The 21,970-nt window shown below is 42.8% G+C and overlaps 1 protein-coding gene across 1 annotated transcript; it reads right to left on the bottom strand.

The window, feature by feature from the left end:
* Positions 1-3,499, bottom strand: chac2 (ChaC, cation transport regulator homolog 2 (E. coli)). The gene is made up of 3 exons (XM_086195128.1): positions 3,124-3,499; positions 2,497-2,532; positions 1-1,054 (listed from the first exon to the last, which is right to left on the bottom strand). The coding sequence occupies exons 1-3, from the start codon at positions 3,289-3,291 to the stop codon at positions 650-652; spliced, it is 609 nt and encodes a 202-aa protein (XP_086051254.1). The 5' UTR covers positions 3,292-3,499; the 3' UTR covers positions 1-649.
* Between the last annotated feature and the right edge of the window lie 18,471 nt (positions 3,500-21,970).

Genomic DNA, 21,970 nt, shown 5'->3' on the forward strand with positions numbered 1-21,970 from the left:
TGCTGATTTGGAATCCCAGATGTACCCGAATCCATGAAAAACATTTCTACCTTTCTACTCATCAATCCTGTCCAAAGTCTAAACTCACAAGTTTCACCAAATATATTTTGTTACCACACGAGAGCCAGTTGGGATGCCAGTTGTTTGTTTGTTTTTTTATTTCTTTAAGACTTTTTTTTTTCTTTCAGGTTTTTATTGGTCATTGTATTGTCATGCCATCGTGGAAGTGGAACATGATACCTGCCAGTTGCGTTCATTGAAGGGAAATTTCATTTTTCGAGTTAACTTGCAGGATTAGTTGCTTAATCAAGTTGTTTTGCATTATTTTTTGCCACTTATTGCGATCTAATTTGGAAGCAGCAGCCATCCACTGTTCCTGGAGGAGGCTTTATAAACAGCCAACAGCTCATTTTTCGACTTGTTAAAACTGCAAACCACACAAATCTTGAGTATTCACACCGTTTACATTGAATCGTTTACGTCACAAAGTGTAATTCTGCGTCTTTACACTGAATGAAAATTTGCCTCGTGTTTGGTCTGAACACGAGACTGAAACAGACTTTATCAACACATATTCTGAACCCTCCAAAAATATCCTGAGTAGTGCCACCCGAACCCTGCGTTTATTCGACAAGTTTTCTTCTCCAAATCACTGCTCAGCCTGTTTGTGTGTGTGTGAGTGCTTCGGCCCAAGCTGTAGTCTCTCCCTCACTAGTGTTTCTAGAGTGAACAGATGAGAGTCTGAATCCTCAGGCAGAATAGTCCTCACAGCGTCAGCCAGCTGAAACAGGTATTCGGTGTTCTTTCCGCTCGGACCGGTGGAGCTGATGATCTGGTTGGCGATATCTTCCAGGGGGGCGGGGCCGAGGAAGTCTGGATTGTCCTGGGAGCCGATGTAGAGCAGCATCTGGCCGGGTGGGGGAGAGAGCGGTGGACGGGGATAGAACTTTACAGGGATGACCTGGTAACCACCTTTTTCTCTGAAGTCGAGGTAGCGCTTCACTTCCTCCTCATGGCCGGTTGGCAGCTTGTATGCAACACCCCAGACACACCCCTGGCGGCAAGTGAAAGAAGTCCTATTATTGTAAAATACAACCGTTTACTCTTTTAAAATGTCATCAACAGAGTAATTCCACAGAAACTTTTTTTCCAAGTGCATATTCTCTTAAGTCTTACTATTATCTTGCTGCGTCATAAGACACACTCAAGGCTTTATCTTCCCCCATGAGATGCAACATATTATCTCTCGTTCAAGGTCGCAATACAATGCTTATCCGTTCCGTTCTTTGAGAGCACGCTCTCGTTGTTTTCCAGCGCGTCTCTACTTCATGCATGTTTGCCGATAAGGAAGCCATGAACCTTTTACCATTTGACAGTGTTTATTCCTTAGCAAAGAGCCTTTTAAAATGATGAAAACCTTTATTCTGTTGAATGGAATCTCATTTCAGAGTTGTGATATTGTTAAGACTTCTAGCTTCCTCCAGGGTACCAACACACACAGACAGAATCAATGCGTCCAGAATCCTGTCTGTCATCTCAGTCCCCCCTGACTGTCATCTCGGTAATTTTGACTTTCATCTTAGTAATTCTGACTGTCATCTTGCTCTTCTGGCTGTCATTTCAGTGGTTCTGACTGTCATCTTGCTTGTTCTGGCTGTTGATCTTGGATGTTCAGACATCGATCTCAGTCACAACAACTGAGATGACAGTTAGAGCCACTCTCATCTCAGTAGTTCTGATCTCATCACAGTCATTCTGACAGTTCCAATGCCATTCAGTAATCTCAGTTGCTCGAACTACTATTTTTGTGGTTCTGACTGACATCTTACTAGTTCTGACTATCATGTCAGTCGTTTTGACTGTCATCTCAGTAGTTATGGCTGTCATTTCAATGGTTCTGACTGACATCTTACTAGTTCTGACTGTCATGTCAGTCGTTGTGACTGTCATCTCTGTAGTTATGATCTATCAATCATTTTGACAGTTCTATTGCCACTCAATAATCTCTCATTCTGACTTGTCATCATTGACTGTTGACCAGACAAAAGAAAGACCTATGACGTCGTCACAATGTGGTCTGGGAAAGGGTTTTGGAAATTTACATTTTCTGACATTTGACCTCGTAAATCATTAATCAATCAAGTGACAAAATTACCCTCTGGCTCATTGATAATGAAAGCATTTATAGTTGTAGCTGTATTATGGAGTTACTTTTTCCATCCATCCGTTTTCTATACCGCTTGTCCGTGAATGGTCGTGAGGGCTGGAGCCTATCCCAGCCGACACTGGGCGAGAGGCGTGGTTCACCCTGGACGGGTCGCCAGTCCACCACAGGGCCATCAGGAGCAATTAGGGGTTCATTATCTTGCTCAAGGACACTTTGACATGGTCACTGGGGGGAGTGAGGATCGGACCAGCGACCCTTCAGTTGCTAGGCAGCCACTCTACCTCTGAGCCCTTGGAGTTACGTGTTTGTGTTTCAGTAATTTTTCTTACCTTGGGATCCTCTACTAGCGTCAGAACTCGGCCGGGCTGTGAATGACAAGTGTTATATTAAAGAGAGCTAAACACAAACAAACAAGAGAAACACAGTAGTTTATGTACAGTTGGTCCTACATAATCAGAGGGCGATAAAACAGAAATTTGATAAAAGCTGACAGCTTTTAATTTTTTTTTTAGCAAAGGTAATGATATTAATGAACAACATGTCATGTGTTGCCTGTAATGAATATTATAAACTACCGTTATCAAACAATTTAGATATCAAGTGCTTGAGAAACACCACCATGGAGCTCCTGGAGGTGGAACTCCGTACAGAGGTTTCTAAAACCATGGAGATCTACTTTCCAACTTATTAAAAGCACTTGAATGTAACCAGAACTTCTTACTTGATAAATATGGGGCGGTCTTTCGTTTTATCACAGTTTGATATCTTTGGTATTACACCAACAACTCCTATCAACATTTTCTTACACATATGAGCTTCTAAGCCATGATTGTTAATTCATGTATCTGAGATCATTTAAGGTCTCTTGACACTCAAACGCCACACACACAGGCCCTCTTCTTGTTCCGCGATAGCCTGAGGCAGATCCCTACGCCACTAACGTAAGCCGTACTTACTTTACCAGGGACGCCCCGGTGGTCGGTGCTGCCTTGCCAAAACCGACGGCTGAAGCCTTTAATGTAACCTATTATTTTATCCTCGTATGGAAAATCCACTTTCCATATCAGGGACCCGTATCCGAAAACCCACATGTTAAGCTGCCCGGGTCGAATTAAAGTCGCCATAAAAACGACAGCCGTTGGACTGACTGGCAGGGTTTCAGCCAAAACAAACTAACAAACAAACAAAATAAATAAGAAAAAACGGCCAAAACGAGCGGTAAAGTATGAACGGTATACTGAAAGACGTTCACTACAATTTTCCGTGACGGTTATAGCTTATTCGCAGTAACACACGGTCATGTCATCAAGTCATACCCGTTAGTTACGTAAAAACATTCACGACTGCGTGCAACGTTTTTCAGAATAAAATACCCACGGCAAACATTGCAATTCTTATTACCTCACTCAACGTCGAGGTTAAACAGTAAAATAACAAAATAAAACAGTATATTTAAAAGTAATTTTAATCTGTGGATAAGGTCCTTCAACGAATAGAGTTTTTAATGTATTTTTCCTGCTTGTAGCTTTAACTTTGAAAGCTAATTCGCTTTTCCGGATGTTACTTTTTTGATACACAGGGAAGGTCAAATATTGGGAGAGTGGTCTATGCCACTAAACCACTCTGTACCTGCCTGTCTAACTTGCTCTTCTGCTTCCCATTAAGTTGTTTTTTTTTAAAATTGTAGTTTAGTAAGAACCAACAGGTGACAGTGACGTACACAGCTGTTCGAGCTGTCAGGCATTCATCAATCATGATTCAGAAAGAAGCTTTTAACGAATAAATGATTCATTGAAAACAAATGCTGACTTTAAAAAAAAAAACATGTTTGATATTCACATGTGGGGTTTTGTTGGTCTTTAAAAAAATGATAGAAATTTAATAAAAAGTCAATTTGCTTTTATTTGTCCTTTTTTTTAAACTTCTGGAGGACAAAATGTATCATTCATGTGTGCACTTCCTCCTTGTTTTTGGCAATCATTCAAATACACAAAAGCACAAACCAGTCTAGATAATCTTGGGAGTATGGACTTAGATCCTGACACCAGGGGGTGCTGAGTTTCTATTTCCCTTAGTGTGTGTGTGTGTGTGTGTGTTTTCTCAAATAACATGTTCTTCATGTGCGTTATATCAGCAGGACCGCATCAAGTAGACAGGAGCAGCCTGCAAATCAGCTCCACGAACAGCGGCTGTGATCAAATTAATTGACAGCAAAACATGATTGACAGGCAAACCTGAAACCCACAGCTGGGCTGGAAAATGTTGGAGAGAGAGAGAGAGAGAGAGAGATAAAGAGAGAGTGTCCGTATAAATGTGCATCCCCTGAATGCACCTTGACGCTACATGCTGCAGCCTGTGTGGCAGGCAGAGATCAGCTGTGAGTAATCAAGTATATATGAAAATGAAACTTATGCTACCTTCTGCTGTGGTTCTACCAACTTAAAAACCTTCTTGCTCTCTACTTGTGTTGCCTGAACTATCAGGGACCGCACACTCGCCAGTACCCTCTTATTATTATTATTACTATTATTACGCCTCCAGTAACTAAAGGCAGGCTGTTCAGCTGATGCAGAAAATTTTCCCTGCTGTGAAAATATGAGTTGTTTTTTTTTCCCCTCTCACTATAACCTACTGTTACAGCGGTATTGTGATTTGCATATCTTACTTACAGTACTTAAATCCTTCTGCAAATATTTCACACCTAATGTAAACATAAATATTAGGATTAACATTAAAAAAAACAAATCTGGTTCCTTTGAAAATCTGCCATTTCATTTCTTGCAGATATTTTCTTTAACATGCAGGGAGAAAGTAGGAGGAAGAAAGCAAGTAAATTTTAGGATCAAAAATCCAGTTATTGCATCCGCTGTGGGAATTTGGCAAATTTGTTATTGCTTGGTTGGTTGGTTAAAATAAACTAAATGAAGGTGGAGAAGTTTCCAGTCAAATAAAATTCAGCGTTTTTTTTTGTTTTTTTTTTCGAGAATAGAATATATTGGAAAAACATGCTGTTCGTCTGCCTGTCTGCTTCTTCAGCGAGACAAAATAACCTTTCAAATAAGCAACTTCAGCCTCGTATGATCCACTGTTTATTGCCTCTGCTGAGGAGGTTATATTCTCAGCACCAGAGAGTAGCAGGACTCCAGCTCAGTTCTCATTGTATCTGCTGGGAGGTTGGAACAGGGGCCTTCACGTTCTAGGGCAGATCAAGGAATTCCTGTTTTCGTGTACCAACCCGGACCGGTTGTGGATTCACTTTAACCAAAAAAGCCCCCCAAAATAAAACAACAAAACAAAGGATTTTTACATTTGATCATTAATTATTACAGAAAATAAGCTCTAATCCACAATTATATCCATATGAATACAAAGCATATGTTAGGCTATGAATAAACGTCACCGCAGATGCATGACTTCACCAAAACTGGCTTTGTGGGGTTTTTCTTTTACCCCATTTTTGGAATGATGCGGCCATGATAACCTCTGTACTTTCCCTTAGCTTTAAAGAGTTAGCAACCACCGTTTCTGAGACACGCGAATGCATCAAAATCAAATGATTTTAACTAAAGGGATCAGTCGTTGCCGGTATATCAGGAGGTTTGTTCCTCCATCAACCGACTTGTTCACTCTTCTACATTTTTATTCAGCATTCCTCCATATATGTTGCATTACCTTATATCCTCGTAGGCCTCCTTCGTCTCTCACAAGCACATCTTCTTATTTTTCTGTCTCTTTTGTGTTCCCACTCCACCTCCAGAGACGCTTCTCCTCCTGTGCGCAGTCTTCTGTGTGTGTGCTCATCGGGGAGGTGGCCAAGATACAGCTTTATCCCTCCATCTTCTTCTCATTTCCATCATCTGTACTAGAAAGAAGTCATTCAAGATGATTCTAAATTTTACTCATCCGCCCATTTTGAATTTTGAACTCTGATTGTGGGCTTTTCGGGGGGGGGGGGGGTAGATGGCGTTTCCAAATCAAGAACTTCTTTGGCGTTTATAGTCAAAGCTCCCAGAGGTTCCCTGTAAGGGTACATGATCTTTATTCAGCTTTGTGGAACTTATTTTTCTTCTGTCATCCACCTACAGTTCCGTCTAACTAACCTCCGGTATTTATTTGTTCTTCTGCAGCAGCGTTTGAGGTCTACCGAAGCCATCTGAAGGGCTCCTCCATATCGACTCACTCTTGCGGTAACAGTTGAACACAAAGACGCTCTTGATCCTCTGACTCCATCTCAGCAGCCATTGTGAGGAATTTGCCAGCTGAGCCATAAAAGACCATTATACGTAGAGAGCAGAGTTGAGTGGGCCATTTTGGGCTCTGAGGCCTCACTTTGATCCTCAACTGCTCAGACGACTCCTGAGATTCCTCTTAAGGTTCACATGCTGCCTGTGAGTATGCAGTCACATCTCTCGGATAATCATGATGATGTGAAGGGCTGAAATATAAGAAAGTCCTTATTAGCAAGTCAGTATAGAACATTTTGAAAATCCAGAGGCTGCATCTAATTTATAAAAGGTGTTGCATCAGGTCAGGCATTAATTAGAATAATGCATGTACCGTATTCACAGCAGTATGACTGATATTGTTGCTCCGTCTTCAAAACTCGCTGATGTGATAATGATAAAATACAAAGTCGCGGAGATGGTAAATATTGTTTCTCTATAAAAGTTCAAAGATCCACATATTGGGAAGTTTCTTTTAATACATTCAGAATTCAACTCAAAAACAGTCAGAGAACCTTTTCAAACCATCTCGTCTTCAGAAATGTCAGCCAAGATGTTAACAAAACAGATGGGAAAGGCTTCAATACTTCTGCATCGTTAAAGGGACACACCAACTTTTTGGGAAATGCCCTTACTTGCCCTCCCCAGAGCCAGGGAAAAAAGATAGATGCCCTTCTATTTTCTGTGTAGGGAGCTGCAAGCCATATAGACTAGCTGACTGCTGATTAGCTTAGCACAATGAATGGTAATGGAGGATCAGGTTAGCATACCTGCATCAAACGTCATCAAATAGACTTTCCTCCAAAATGGCCTTTGCCTGCATTCATAAATCATTGCCAACTTTGCAACAGGGGATGAGGATGCTTATTGACATCCAAATTAAGCATGCTAACACTTCCCCTTCACGACCATTCATTGCACTGAGCTAACTAGCCAGGTTTCAGCTTCCCAAAGCACCCACGGTGGAAAGAGGACCGTGGATCCTCTTTTCTTCATTTTATTCTATTGATTTTATTAAAATTATTCTTTTACTCCTAAAACAGATAACAGCTGAGCTTAATTTGTTTTATAATAATGAACCGTGGGCTACCTTTCCTCATTGAGTGAAATCAAATTCTTCACTCGGCTCTCTATTCCTTTAATTTCTAAGACAGATAGAATATCTAAATTGGGGTCATTGTAACCTTTGGGAATCTTCGTTAAGTGTCATATCATCCAGCTTGCATTTTCATTCATGCATGTGTTGAGGAACTGCAAATATGTATATTCTTCACTTGGAACTCACATCGCTGAAGGGATAAATAAGGCTTAAGTCCAGTCACTGCAATGGAAACTAATACTCTAAATCTTCCCTAAGCTTAACCAAAGTCTATAACCTTATCAGCATGTTTGAGTGAGAACCATGAAGCGTTACGGTAGACTGATCAGAGCAGACTGCTTTTGGTTTTCCTACATGTGTCTTCATCAGCATCCTGGAATCAGCGGGGGAACACAGTGACCACTTAAATGTGTGGAATTTAAAAAGAAGCAGGGTTACATCATAAAGGGCTGAATAAATAAAATAAAGACACAAGTTACGATGCAAATTTTCCATAAAACATGAACGAGCAAAATGTATTAGAAAATCTGTTATGTCATCAGAAATTAACGGGGGGTACCAGTATCCTCTTCTGTCTCTGCTCTTTGCTTCCTCTTGGTCAGACTCCATCCATCCATCCATCCATTTTCTACAGCTTATCCTGTTAAGGGTCGTGGGGGGGGGGGGGGTGGAGCCTATCCCAGCAGCCTTCGGGCAAGAGGTGGCGTTCACCCTGGACAGGTCGCCAGTCCATCGCAGAGCCAACACATAGAGACAAACAACCATTCACACTCACAGCCACGCCTACGGTCAATTAAGAGTCTGGATTAACCTGGTCCCCTCTTGATGTCTTTGGACTGTGGGAGGAAGCTAGAGCTCACGCAGACTCGTGAACTCCAATCCTGGCTCCTGACTAAGTCACGCCCCTAAAATGCAGATGGGTCACTCACACCACAGCATGCAGTTTGACCCCAATGCCAAAGTTCAAATTTTCCTCAGTATCGAGCTGGTTTTGTGGATTTTTAACCAGACAAGGTTAACCGTTGTGCCATAGTGCACTTGTGAAACTCGTTACCGGGAGAAGTTGGAAAGAAAGAAATGCCCCCCCCCCCCCCTTTGCAAAGCAAGGGTCGGCTGTGGACAAAGTAAAGTTGACATCCTCAAATCCACTTGAACCCCTCAGAGATCAACAGGTTGAGATTTATCTGCTCCGTGGCAAGTAATTACTCTTCTGGGGGTCTGGCTCTGACATGATTCTACAATGCTACAATTTCATTTGGCAGAAGCTTTTGTCCAATGCAACGTACAACACAAGCAAAAATTTAGACTGGAGGGAAAGCCTCAGAAGGTACGACAAAGTGCTTCAAGTTTGATTGGCCACAAGTGCTGCCATCTAGTGGCAGAAGAAGTTCCAGTTTTTTTCCCCTTAATATAATTTAACCACAACCGGTAAGTGCTAAGTATTCATTAAGAGCTGGGTCTTAAACCTTTCTGACCCATTGTACCCTGAGGACAAAGAGGAGAAGGGTCAGATATAAGTGCCTAGGTGTTCCCTGAACAATTCAGTCTTCAAATGTCTCTTAAAAGTAGAAAGGGACTCTGCGGATTGTATGGAGTTGGGTGGTTCATTCCACCATTTGGGAACAACAGAGGAGAAGAGCCATGCTGGGCTGGGAGCACCAGCTGTCTCTCACAGGCAGAGCGTAGCGGGTGAGAGGGAATGTAGACCTGGATGAGGGACTCCAGGTAGGCAGGAGCCATTCTTGTCACTGTTCTGTAAGCCAGAAGAAGAGCTTTGAATTTGATTCGAGCTGCCAGTTGAAGCCAGTGAAGAGACATTAACAGCGGGGTGACGTGCAGTCTCGGGCAAGTTAAAGACCAGACGTGCTGCTGCATTCTGGATCATGCAGGGAGGCCTGCTAGGAGAGAGACAGAGAGAGATGCATTAGTCGATGCATGAAATCACAAGGGTCTGTACCAGAAGCTTTGTGGCTTTTTGCGTCAGGCATGGTCTGATCCTGCTGATGTTATGGAGTGCATATTGACAAGACTGAGCAATCGAGGCCACGTGTACCTTAATGGTCAGCTGGTCATCAATCATGACACCCAGATTTCTGGCATAGTTTGTGGGCACGAGTTGATTTGAAGCAAGCAGAACATGAATCTGTGTTTGAAAGGAGGGACGCTCTGGAAAGAAAATTAGCTCGATTTTAGACAGATTTAGTAGAAGGCGGCGTTCCGTCATCCATGTGGCGATATCAGCCAGACACGCTGATATTTGACAGTTGTGTCTTCAGCTGGGAAAGACAGGAAAAGCTGAGTGTTGTGAGCATCGCAGTGGTAGGAGAAGCCATGTGAGCAGATTATAGCTCCGAGTTAGGCGGTGTATAAGGAGAAGAGTAGGAGACCGAGCACTGACCCCTGGGGTACCCCCGTCCACAAGCCATGTGATTCAGACACTTCTCCCTGCCATGACACTCTAAAGGATCTACCCGTGAGGTAGGTCTTGAACTGTAACAGGACAGATCCTGAGATGCCGAGTTTAGAGAGCGAGGAGAGGATAATTTGATGGTTCACAGTGTCAAAGGCAGCAGGCAGGTAGGACAGAGGACTGACCAGCAGCTCCGGCCAGTCGCAGTGATTCTGTGATTGACAGGAGTGCAGTTTCAGTGGAGTGGTCACGCCTAAAGCCAGATTGATCGGAGTTAATCAGGTTGTTCTTCTGCAGATGCTCAGAAACTTGGTTGAAGACTGCATGATCAAATCTTTTGGACAGGAATGGCAGAAGTGAGACCGGCCTGTAATTTTCAACCTGGGTTGAGTTGAGATTGGGTTTTTTGAGGAGCAGGGTGACCCGAGCTTGCGTAAAAGCAGTGGGGAAGACACCGGTTTCCAGGGAGGAATTGACAATGTGTGTGACTGCAGGTTTGGTATTTTGTGAACATCAGTACTCTGTTGGCTACTATTGTGACATTACTTAGCTAACTAACCAGCGAGTCTCACGTCACGCAGATGAATTGTTACTTAATTATTGTGATTGAGAATAGAAACCTATTCAGCGTGATTTAGTCGCAGAGTCAGTTTGACATTCTGATAATATCCTTGAAATGCATATCATAGACCCATTCGGTCTGAAATCGCCTTTTTGTTTTTCAAAAAAACATTTGGTTCCCTAGACAAGCTGTAGCCCCCTCCAAATATTCGGAATAATAACAGTTCTGACAGACTGCCAGCAATAAATTTGAATGTAGTTGTCGTTAGTTTCCAAAGTCAAACGCAACCCAAATCACCCACTGACTGGTGAGATTGGTACGTTAGCTAGCGAGCTAGCCTCCAAGTTTAGGCGATACCAGGGGTGGACAGTGGGCCTCCCCTCCTAGGTTGTGTAAGGTAAGGTGCCCCCCCCCCCTTTTTTTTTTTACTCTTCCTTACATGAATTTTAGTTTTGTGTCCAGATCGCCGTAGAATCATTATTATTTTACCTGATTCTATAGACAGTCAATTATTTAATCAAGCTAGCATAATACAGCTGTTTTGGGTAACTTCTGAGTACACCAACTACAAAAAAAAAACACTGTCCTGATTCATATATTAGTTTCTGACTCTGAAAGTTTAAAAGAGTAACGTTTCCTCAAAACTATTGTTTCTGTTTGCACAATCTTCTACACAATGTCCTTTAGACTTTTTTCTTTTTTTTAATTTTATTTTTTTCCACCTCCACTCAGTGAGCCTTCCCTGAAAATGCCTGGAGCCCCCCTAGGGAGGCTTCGCACTTTTTATACCTCTGGGCTACATGATGCTACAGTAGTAACACAAAATAAAGTTAGCAATAAAATACCACGTCTCTCTCCTTAGCTCTTTCCTCATCTGTGTCTGCTTCTTCTTCTTCTTCTTTTTTTGGTTGTCAGTGGTCACATGGTGTGATGTTCGGTCTGTAATGACGAACTTGAACTCGGCACAGTTTTGATGCTTTTCTTTGGATGGTGCCGATTATAGCAAACAACACCACTTAAACACAAGTGGGCTGCTGGAAATGTCCTTGATTTTTTTTTTCTTTTTTAGTCATTTGGTCATACAAGCAGGATAAATAAGAATGTTTTAATTTTCCTGGTTTTGGATGACACAATCTACTGTATCCCAGTTGTTTAAAACCATTTCACGGTGGTGCATGATGGAGGGATATAAAGAGACACCCCATAATCAACATAATTCTTTTTTTTTTTTGAATGAATGAATGAATGCCAAAGCATTTCATGGTGTATCTGAGAGGAGAGTGCAGCGTTCAGGCAGAACCACGGGAAGTGAATGTTTGACCAGTTTGGATTAGAAAGACGGAAAGATTAGAGATTTTAAAAATGAGATGAGTCAAAGCCAGAGCTGGATCAGAGCTGGGCGTAAGGGGCCAAAGAGGAGTCATAGCCATGAGATCAGAGCCAGTGTTGGTGCCAAACTGGCTGAAGGGTGGTGGAGGAGATGGAGCTGAGTGAGCTGGTGCTCCTTCTGGAGATGAGTAGGAGTTGATGTCAGAGAGGGAGTCTCGCTTTCGCCGAAGAAGCTGGAGCTGATGACGAAAAAGACGATGAGTGGAGTCTGAGTTGCGTCAGAGTGGAACCAACCAGATAATTGCTGGAGAGGAGCCAGCATAAAGCCGCTGGAGTCTGTACTGAAGTCGGGGAGAGAACTGGAGTGGAGGAGAGCTGTGATGAAGAGGTGTAAAAGACTGGGGAGTTGTGAAAGCTTTGTTTCTTTTCCTTTTTATTCCTCCTCTGATCTAAACACTGTGTTGCAGTTGAGAGCCATGTGAGGCTGATGAAGAAAAATTGTGCTGTCATTGAATATGTTGAGCTTGGCAGGTGAAGAGGACTGATTTGATATGATGAAAGGGAGTCTGACTCTGGTTGCACGCTGCACATTTCTTTACAAACTCGACAGACAACATTTTCTTTCCTTTGTGGCAAATACTGACATCCTGCAAACTCATACACTGACCTGAACAATGGGCTCAGATCCATAACCGTTCATCTAATTTACTAATTGGCGTTATCAGGACTGTGCTGTCTCCTTTCAATCAATCATTTACTTAATTAGAGCAGATACAGATAACCATATCTCGAATAGCGATTCGGTCAATCAAACTGGGCTAATCTGTGCTCCAAATCTTTGTGATGATGTCCTTGGAAATGTAATTGTACGTCATTTTCTATTCTTGGGGTAAAAATTGCTGGAAAATTTATTTTGAAAATAACAATCTGAATAAAAATGTGCTTTTAAATCGTTGAATTAGATTTTCTGTGAATTTTGAATGGGATGTTCGGAGGCGAGCTGTTGAGTAACGACTGCATGTTACTTCCAGAGGCATCTACAAGGCATTTCACTGCGTTGCGATTCTTTTTTTAAATGTTGCCGGAGGTTTAGGGTGTGCAATGGTCTAATCAGTCATACCCATATTTACATGCATTTTCAATTCCATATCAGAAATCAGAACTTTGGATGGAGCTTGTTGTTTCTTTTTAGAGTGGAATATTTCCACGAAGGGAAATGGAGAACTTTTTTTTTTTTTTTTTTTTTTTTTAAATCACTCAGACATAAGAAAATTGATTCTCACCATGTTTTGGTTGGTGTCTTTTGAGGGAAATCAAACTCGTGAGTACTCCTGAGTGGAAATTTCTGGGTCAGGGTATAAAGAAAAATGACATAGTATTTCAGATGGAACAACAACAAAAAAAAAAGATGGAAAATGAACTCATATCATCATTTTTCATCTAATTTTTTTTTTTAAATGAGGCAAGGTTGTCCTTTGCCTGCATTTGTTTAAATCTGAAATTACGGCAGTTTAATCGACTTTGCTGACTGTTAGAAAAATTAAATGATCATTTGTGAATGACATTTTTTCCAGCAAAATCCTTGGCAGCAGACTCAACCTCCCTCCGTCATCTCTTCTTTTGTTTCATTTTATTGTGACAGTACACGTAATAAGTGCTGAAGTGGAGGCCCAAATTGAATGGACCCAGTTTGAAGCTAGCACTGATGAGGTTGCCATGACGCCGTGATGTGTCAGATTGGAAATATAGCCGAGCTACCAGGGAAGGTAATTGTTTTCCAGGGATGGCAAGGGTTACATGGGGGAGCTAAAAGATGAAATAGGAATGCATACAGGAAAGGGAGGGTATGACGAGGTACAAAACATAAAGAGCCATTCTCCTCCTCCTCCTCCATCATTTGTATCACTCTGTCCCTCCTCCTCCTCCTCCTCTCCACCCGTTCCTTGTCCTTATCAGATAAGAGAGGACGCCTTCATTTTAAAGGTGCTACCAGGCATCTCCAGTAACTATGTGTGTGTTCGTGTGTGTTTGTGTGTGTGTGTGTGTGTGTGTGTGTGTGTGTGTGCGCGCCTGTATCTGTGTGTGTGTTTTCATGACAGTTATGGGAGCTTGTCATCATGCTCCTGTAGATCAATGGAGCACAGTTGCCTAGCAACCTGCTGATCAGGAGGAAGGGGGCGGGAGAGAGAGAGAGAGACAGAGAGAGAGAGAGACAGAGAGAGAGCAGCATAAGATTAGAAAAGAGAGATGGAGAGGTCTGGAGAGGGAAGGAAAGAAGGAAGAGAAGTGGGTGAGATCAACAGTAAAGAATGCTGTGGCTTGATGACAGGAAATAAGAGCTGAAACTGTGGAGCTTAGTGTCTTGTCTTTGTGTGTAACCTACAGTAAGAGAAGGGTGACGAGGTGTGAGGTAGTAGGTGGAATGTGTGAATCATGCATGTGTGTGTAATTGCGTGTGAGATTGTACAACAGGAGTTTGGGACTGACGAGTTGATGTTGATACTATCGCACTGAAATAGAACATCAAAGTGCTACCATGGTGACGCCAGCAGCACTCTCTCTCATTTAGCTGCTGATTTAATTATCTTTATCTTAAAGGGGAACAAAGTGCTTAAACGCGCTGCATTGGGAGGGAGCGGTGGTGGAGATAAACAGCAGGGAATGAGTGGGAGGAGGGGAAAAATGGAGAGGGAACTTGAAGGGAGATGTATTTGGACAGGAGGAAATGAGGAGTGGGGAGACCAGCATAAATAAAGCGGTGGTGATGGTGGAGGTGGTGGGGTGGGGGGGGTGGGGGGGCAAGGACAATGAGGGGAATGAAATGACTGAGAGAGAGAGGATGAAAAAAAGAGTGTGATCATCAGGTGTTGGTTGGCCACTTGAGACATGCACATATGCTCCAGATCATATGATATTTACACAGTCTCTCTGTCCCCTGCCAGAGATGGCAGGAGGTGGGGGGGGTGGGGTGGAGGGGGGGGGGGTTAGGGTGTGAAAGAAGGAATGGGTGTCATTATAAACAAAAAGAGAGGAGGGAGCGGCAGAGAATTAGCCGAACATCCCAGAGGTAGACTCTGTGACTGAGTTAGAATAACATGTGGAGGCAGAGTGGCTGTAAAACTTTATGGAGGATTGAAAATGGACAATTAGCATCTCAACGATCTCAGTGTCACCTGGAACCTTCTCCCCCGTTGTCATAGTAACACTCCCCTTCACGCTCCCACCTCCTAACTCAAGCTGCCCCTCTCTGCTTTTGGCCCGAGTCCTCAAACCTGCACCTGCGGATCCAGACAAAGAGGGGATTTCTTCTGCATACATTAAACCGTATATATTGCTTATCATGCAGAGAGAAGGTGACGATATGTTTGACAGCGGTGTGCTTCCAGCTGGAGGATGGCTCTCACCTGTTTGAACGTTACCCCATGCTCGAAGCAAGGTCCTTATTTATTAGGCCCATTATCTCCCAATCTCCCTTCAAGGATCAATAAAGTATTCCTGATTTTTTTTTAAAAGTGTGTCCGGTCTGCACAGAACCCTGAATTCAACACCTTTGGCAGAACTGTAAGCTTGGCCTTGTCAGCTGACATCCTCGCCCACCTTAGTAAATGCTTCCATGGTTTACTGGAAGCGAATCCCGACAGTCAGGATTTAAAAACTAAAAACAAAAACAAAAAAACTTGGGAAACCTTCAGAGAACACTGGAGGTTGTTACAGCCGCTGTTCCAGATTGTTTCAGATATATATATGTCTGTCCTTTTGATTGCATTTCTGCGTTGATGTTCTGTGTAACAGCGGTTCTACAAGGAAGTGTCACTTATTACAGTAGGTGTGTCAAGAGAGCTCCACGGTTCTGTTTGCGAAAACAGCATAGCAATGTGTTCATATTAAAAAGTAAATGTACTTTGGAATACTTAAGGAACCAATTCTTTGTTCTGCTCAATTTGTGCATTGCCAGTTCTCCTAACCAAAGGTGTGTCGTCCCCCCCCCCCCCCCCCCCCAGCACCTCTGTCATATGCGGAGTCAAGGAGAACATAGCACCTAAGAGGATGATGGTATTGCACCTGGTTCCTCCCTGAAAAGCCGACCAGAGGAGGCGCTTGAAGTACAGCGATCAGGACAAGAGTGCCTTTACCAGCCAGGCCTGAGGCAACACAGGGAACTGAACCCGAGGTATTCCAGTGCTTCAACTTTGACTGAGCAACTTTCACTTACAGCCGAGTAAAAGACATATACTTTGATTGAAGTACTGGAGTTGTGTACTTATTCAAGTGCGCAGTTTTGGGGCTAAGTGGTAGCCATTTATTCATGATTTGTGCGAGTGAACTGCGTTGCAGGTGCAGCCATTTTATTTAATGCTCCTTTTGCTCACTGACTTGCTTTAGGCAGTCGAGTGCTGGAATGTTCTCCTTGTGTGCTGTGCAGTTATGATATTTTGGAGACTGCATATCAGAGGTCAAAGGTTAAAGGAAGTAGGTGACAATTTGTTTCTTATTGATGGTTTCCCTGTTCGTTATCCGCTTTGGAAGTCTGTACCACCGCACAAAACTACTGACCCTTGACCCCTCACTGTAGGGCATGGAGTATTGCAGGTGGTGAGTGACTGCATTGCCATGACAACCTGCGCCAGCTCATAGGTCGAGATTTATATTCGTTCTGATGTGCATGGACACACACGAAGGTCTACACGTGCACACACAAAGTGCTGCGAGGGTTGTAATGAACTATGGATCTCTAAGGTTTTGTTCCTCCCATTTGGCCTCGCAAGCCAACTCTCTCACACTCGCACACACACCTCCTTTCCTCTCACTCCCCCTCTTCACCTTCCTCTGAGTGCTCACACACATGTAGGGTTGCCAACCAGCCCTTGAAAAACGGAATCGTCCCGTATTTGGAAACAAAAGCGTGTGTCCTTTAGTGAGCTGTAAAGGAATGCACTTTGTCCCGTATCACCGTGACAATCAAAAATAGTCTGTAAAATGTCAACGGAATTAACACTTTATATGAAAACTTAGGGTAAACTTATTCCCAGGCCCTCTCCTCCTCTGTGACCAAAGAACTGACGGCACACTCACGCACTTATCCGCTTGTCTCATCGGTCGAGGTACGGTTGCTTGCGAAGACGATACCGGAAGACAACAGTGATCATAACAGAGCAGCATGGGTGACACTGACACAGACACCGACACTGCTTTACAGTCTGGGGTAGGTATGCCAACTGTCTCTTAAAATATAGAATCGTCCCTTATTCGGGAACTACAAGAAGTTTCCCTTAATGATAAAGGATGCACTTTGTCCCTTTTCTGAAAATCGATGTCTGTGCAAATTTTATTAAAATGAAAGCAATCGCCCAGCTCTCTGACTGCTGCCAGCTGTTCCGTTCTCCCTCTGGCTGTCTGGAATCACGTGCGACTTGTCAACCAATGAGGAGTGCACGGATTAAAAAAAAAAAAAATTATGGATGCTACCCAGTCAGACTCCAGTTCGCCTGTGCGCTAAAAAAAAAAGGAATGCTCGCAAAAGTACAGGAGTGAGCGGGAAAAAGAAAACAAATGCTGCAAGCAGTGCACGACAACATATATGAGGCTTGTTTTATATATATATATATATATACATATATATATATATATATATATATATATGTATTTGTAGTTGCTTGTTGTTTCGCACTACTGAAAAACATGTTGCATGTTCAATATGTTTACTTCTATTTATGTTTTATTCAAATTTTATTCAGATTTTGTCAATTTATTTGCTTTCTAAAGAATGGTACACTGGTGAGAGTACTCTGCACTTTGTTCGTACAGAATACAATAGAGAGGATCAAATTCAGTGTGTGTGTGTGTGGGGGGGGGGGGGGGTCATGAAAGGCGCCCCCCCCCCTCCCCCCCCCCCACTCCACCGTTTGGCTCTGCCCCTGTCCCTTATCTCCATGTCTTGAAGTTGGCAACCCTACACACATCTACACACTGTCAGACGGGCTTTGTTTGGTTCTTGTTGGTCACTCTCCATCTGCTGGTCAGATGATCAATGCTAATGCCTGTTGAGAGTTCTAATGACACACAAATCCATACACAGATGGACTGCACATTTGCTCTTGTGCTCACGTGCGTGAGCCTGTGCACGCGCCCGGGCGTCCATGTGTGCATGTTTGCACACATGAGCTAATGTTATTTGTGTTCAGAAATTGCAATCCTTTGATGAGGACAGGTCAGCGCTATTGTTATAAATGAGAGTAAGATTGCAGCGAGGTGACCTCTCCTACCACACACACAAAGACACACACGTGCACACGCGTATACACACATGCCCACGTGGCTGTTTGGACTATTGGCAAGTGGAATTAGTGAATGTATGAGCTACACAGAAACTCATTATAACACGATTAGAGACAAACCTCCCATTTAATCTCATTTAGAAAAGGGTGGTTGGCTGTCAAACACAGTCACATTCACACACTAACTCACTCATGCACAGATACACACCAACAAAGTCTGCCTTCTCTCTAGAAATGTCAGTTTGTCTGACTCATGAAATGACACCACAAGTGTCAAGAATGCTTTAGATGCTCTTCTACACACACACACACACACACACACACACACACACACACACACACAAACATCTACGTATATGTCTATATATGTGTATGTGTGTGTATATATATATGTGTAAACGTGTATGTGCGTGTGTGTAAATATAAGTGTGTGTACATATATAGATATATTGTTTATAAATAATATTGTTTTATTAATTTATAATAATAATAATAATATATATTGTTTTGTTATCTTTTGGAGACCTTTTCTGATATACACACTAACCTTATCAGGACCCCTAGTCCTCATGGGGACCAAAGACCGGTCCTAATGCGGCAGAACTTAATTTATGAACACCTGGTCAGAGTTAGAGTGAAGTTGTAAACTTCAGTTAGTTTGAGGTTGAGGTTAGGCATCAATTGGTTAGGGTTAGGATTAAGATTAGGGTTTGGTTAGGATATTCACATGAATGGAAGTCAATGGAATGTCCTAATAAGGATAGCTACGCAAACGTCTGTGTGTGTGTGTGTGTGTGTGTGTGTGTGTGTGTGTGTGTGTGTGTGTGTGTGTGTGTGTGTGTGTGTGCGTGTGTGTAGAGGTCAACAGTGACTGCCCATTTTCAGAGCAGCTCAATTTCTGGAAGTAGATTTTCCATTCATTTCCTCCATTGATGTCTCAGAAAATCCTGCTACAAAGGGTTTTATGCCTGGAAACAAGCCAGCCAGTGAGCAGATGAATCATGCTCATCAAATATTTGATTCCAAACAAAATAATAACAGGAAAACTGAGAAAAAGGCAAAGGTATAAGATTGTGTACATGATTATCTTGTGAGTTATGGAACCGCTGACCCGTAAGGCACAGTGAATGATATTTCTGACCTAATGTTGTTTTGAGGAACTACATTTTGTGACCAACTGACCACTTTAGCTGATGCTCGCTGACTTGTTTTTGATGCCAATGAAGATAAATATGATGTTAAAATATTCAATGTTGCTTGCCAGAAAAGGAAATCCAATTTCTGCTATAAACATTTCCGCAGTAACCCTTTTATACACTTCAGGATAAAGGATAGAGTAGGAATTCTTTCCAAGATTGCTGGAAAAAAAAAACCCAACCCTGTTTTTTCTAAAAGACGCCAGCTTTTTGAGAAAAACCTTTATTGACTTATCTTCTCTCCTCTGTGTGTGCATTTGGGAGCTGAAACCCACACAGACTGACTGCTTGTTAGCTTAGCGCAACGAGTGGTAGTGGATGGGTTGTGTAGCGTACCTCCATCATGACAAAACCGCTTCCAAAACTTGTTCCTCCTCCTCCGTGTTGTCCACTTCAAACGAATAAAGTCAAGGATTCCTGATTCATCCAGAAGTGATCGTCCTCGTCCTCTCTTCTTAACAGTAGCAGTCGCTCTTCTAGTCATCAACTTGTGTTCTGTTTTTGTGGTTGACCTGCTGAGTTGCTGCCTCAAATTGCTGCGCCCGGTCCGGAAAGTAGTTTCATTAGTTATGTATCTGACTTTAAAACGACAATTTCTGTCAGTTTTGATTTGTTGTTTTGTGGCAAATGTTTTGTACAATCACAGTTCTATTTTGAACCATTTTGGAGAAAAGTGTATTTATGACTTTCATGCTACACAGCTCATGCACTACCTTTTATCACGCTAAGCCAAGTAGCAGTCAGCTAATCAGTATTGGGGTCTCAGCTCCTTGTTGCGCAGAAGGAATAGAGATGGGAATCTATCTTGTTGAGCTCTGGGGAGAAAAAAAAAATCACATGCCCCCCCCCCCCCCCCCCCCCAAATGGCACGACCCTTTAAAACAAGGTTGTTGTGCTGTGAAACTGAGGCTTCGAGAGGAGCATTTACCATCATTTCACGCGGTTAAATGCTTGGTCAAATGCTTACGACGTGATGGATTAATAATCAACACTTCTACGGAGAATATGAATGGGATTTTCACTTCCAGAACCACTTTGTTGAGCTCTTTAATTGTGGAACACCATTAACAACCTGCGACTGCTCCGCATGTGCCACCACAGCTTCTCCCTTTCCCACCCGCCTCTTCGCCGTTTGTCACCATTCACATCTCAAACTCGGTAAACCACAACATCGCAGGCACAGCTCCAAACCCTGTAGCACAAACTGACATAAATGCAAGCACAAAATATGGGGGCACATACACACACACACACACACACACACACACACACACACACACACACACACACACACACACACACACACACACACTGGATGCTGACAGATGAGTTTTTATTTTTGGTTGTATATTCTCTCTCTCTCTCTCTGCTGGCTTTTCCCGACACATATTACCCGTGCACAAGCGCTCCTGCACACACGCACGCACACACATATATCCAGGAAATATCTATACACAACCAGGCACACATATACAGTGACCTTCTCTCTGCTGAGTAGGCAAAGAGTCAGGGGTCACTGCCTGCTGTCAGCTTGTCAGGGTGGAGGAAGTGAGGAGAGGAAGAGCAAACGTGGTAGCAGGAATGTAGAGAATGGAGCTCCTTCGCCTCATCATTCAATAAAGACTAATGTAATCAGAGGCGGCCCATATCTGTCACGGTTAATGTTGGCTGATAGAGTCGCAGCAATTTAAAATGCTCACGGTATAATGCATTTCCCCGTGCCTCTCACAGACTGATGATGCCTCACATCACGCCTGAATGGCTCTTGTAGAATCAGATAACCTGCTCTGCAGCACACTGAAACCTCCATTGTGCGTCCGACCACTTTGCTCATTTATACCTCCATCGATTACAACCATGTTTCATTCAGTTTTTGCATCGTATCTTCTGCTACAGTGTCATGTGACAAAGTCAACGCTCCATCAAAGGTCTCACAGGATATCAATGGGTGTTTTAATTTCTCACACGCTTCCGGAGTGGGTTTTTTTTTCCCCCTCTTTAAAAATGATCACTTTTTTTCTTACTTTTTTTTTTAGCCATGAAATGATTTCATCTTGTTTATTTTTTAATTTCTCAAGCGCAAAATCAAGGTTTGCAGTATCTTTTGAATTATTACACATTATGACATCAACACTCATTTCATCAAAGGATATAATTTTTTATTGTGTGTGTGTGTGTGTGTGTGTGTGTGTGTGTGTGTGTGTGTGTTCGCACGCGCATCCCCTACAATGAAAACGTATGTTTTCTCCCAGCAGTTTCTGTAGTGTTTTCATTGTGCTGGGAAGAGATGGTAGAATGTTATTATTTGATAATGCCATTCGGTCCAAAAGGTCAGCTCGGTCCGGGGATTGGGAGGGAGTAGAGAAAAAAAGGAGGGAATGAGGGAAGGGAGGAGTTTGGAGGGGTATGAGGAGCGGTGGTGGTCAGTCCAATGGGAAAACCAGGTACTGATGCTGAGATAGTTTCCATAGTAACTCCTCCGCCCAGTCTCCTCCTCCCCTCCTCTGTTTCGAACATTCCCCATGTATATAAGAACACCCAAAACATTTGCACAGCTGTAAATGTGCTCGATGAGCTTAGCTTAAATATTCTGTTCAATATTTGCAGGGCATAAAGATGTGCTGTTGGTCACCATTTAAATTCACCCCTCCATTCGTTACCTGCCTTGCAGGAGTAAATATGCAAATATTTGCCAACACCAAACAATCA

Source organism: Aulostomus chinensis, chromosome 23 (genome assembly GCF_037954235.1).
Source record: "Aulostomus chinensis isolate RoL2024-O1b breed Wild chromosome 23, RoL_Achi_v1.0, whole genome shotgun sequence".
Classification (NCBI taxonomy): Eukaryota; Metazoa; Chordata; class Actinopteri; order Syngnathiformes; family Aulostomidae; genus Aulostomus; species Aulostomus chinensis.

Coding starts and splice junctions, on each gene's coding strand:
- chac2 (XM_086195128.1), bottom strand. CDS start 3,291: ATGGCGACTTTAATTCGACCCGGGCAGCTTAACATGTGGGTTTTCGGA. Junction 2,533..3,123: donor ACCGGGGCGTCCCTGGTAAA/GTAAGTACGGCT, acceptor TGTCATTCACAG/CCCGGCCGAGTTCTGACGCT. Junction 1,055..2,496: donor CGCTAGTAGAGGATCCCAAG/GTAAGAAAAATT, acceptor ACTTGCCGCCAG/GGGTGTGTCTGGGGTGTTGC.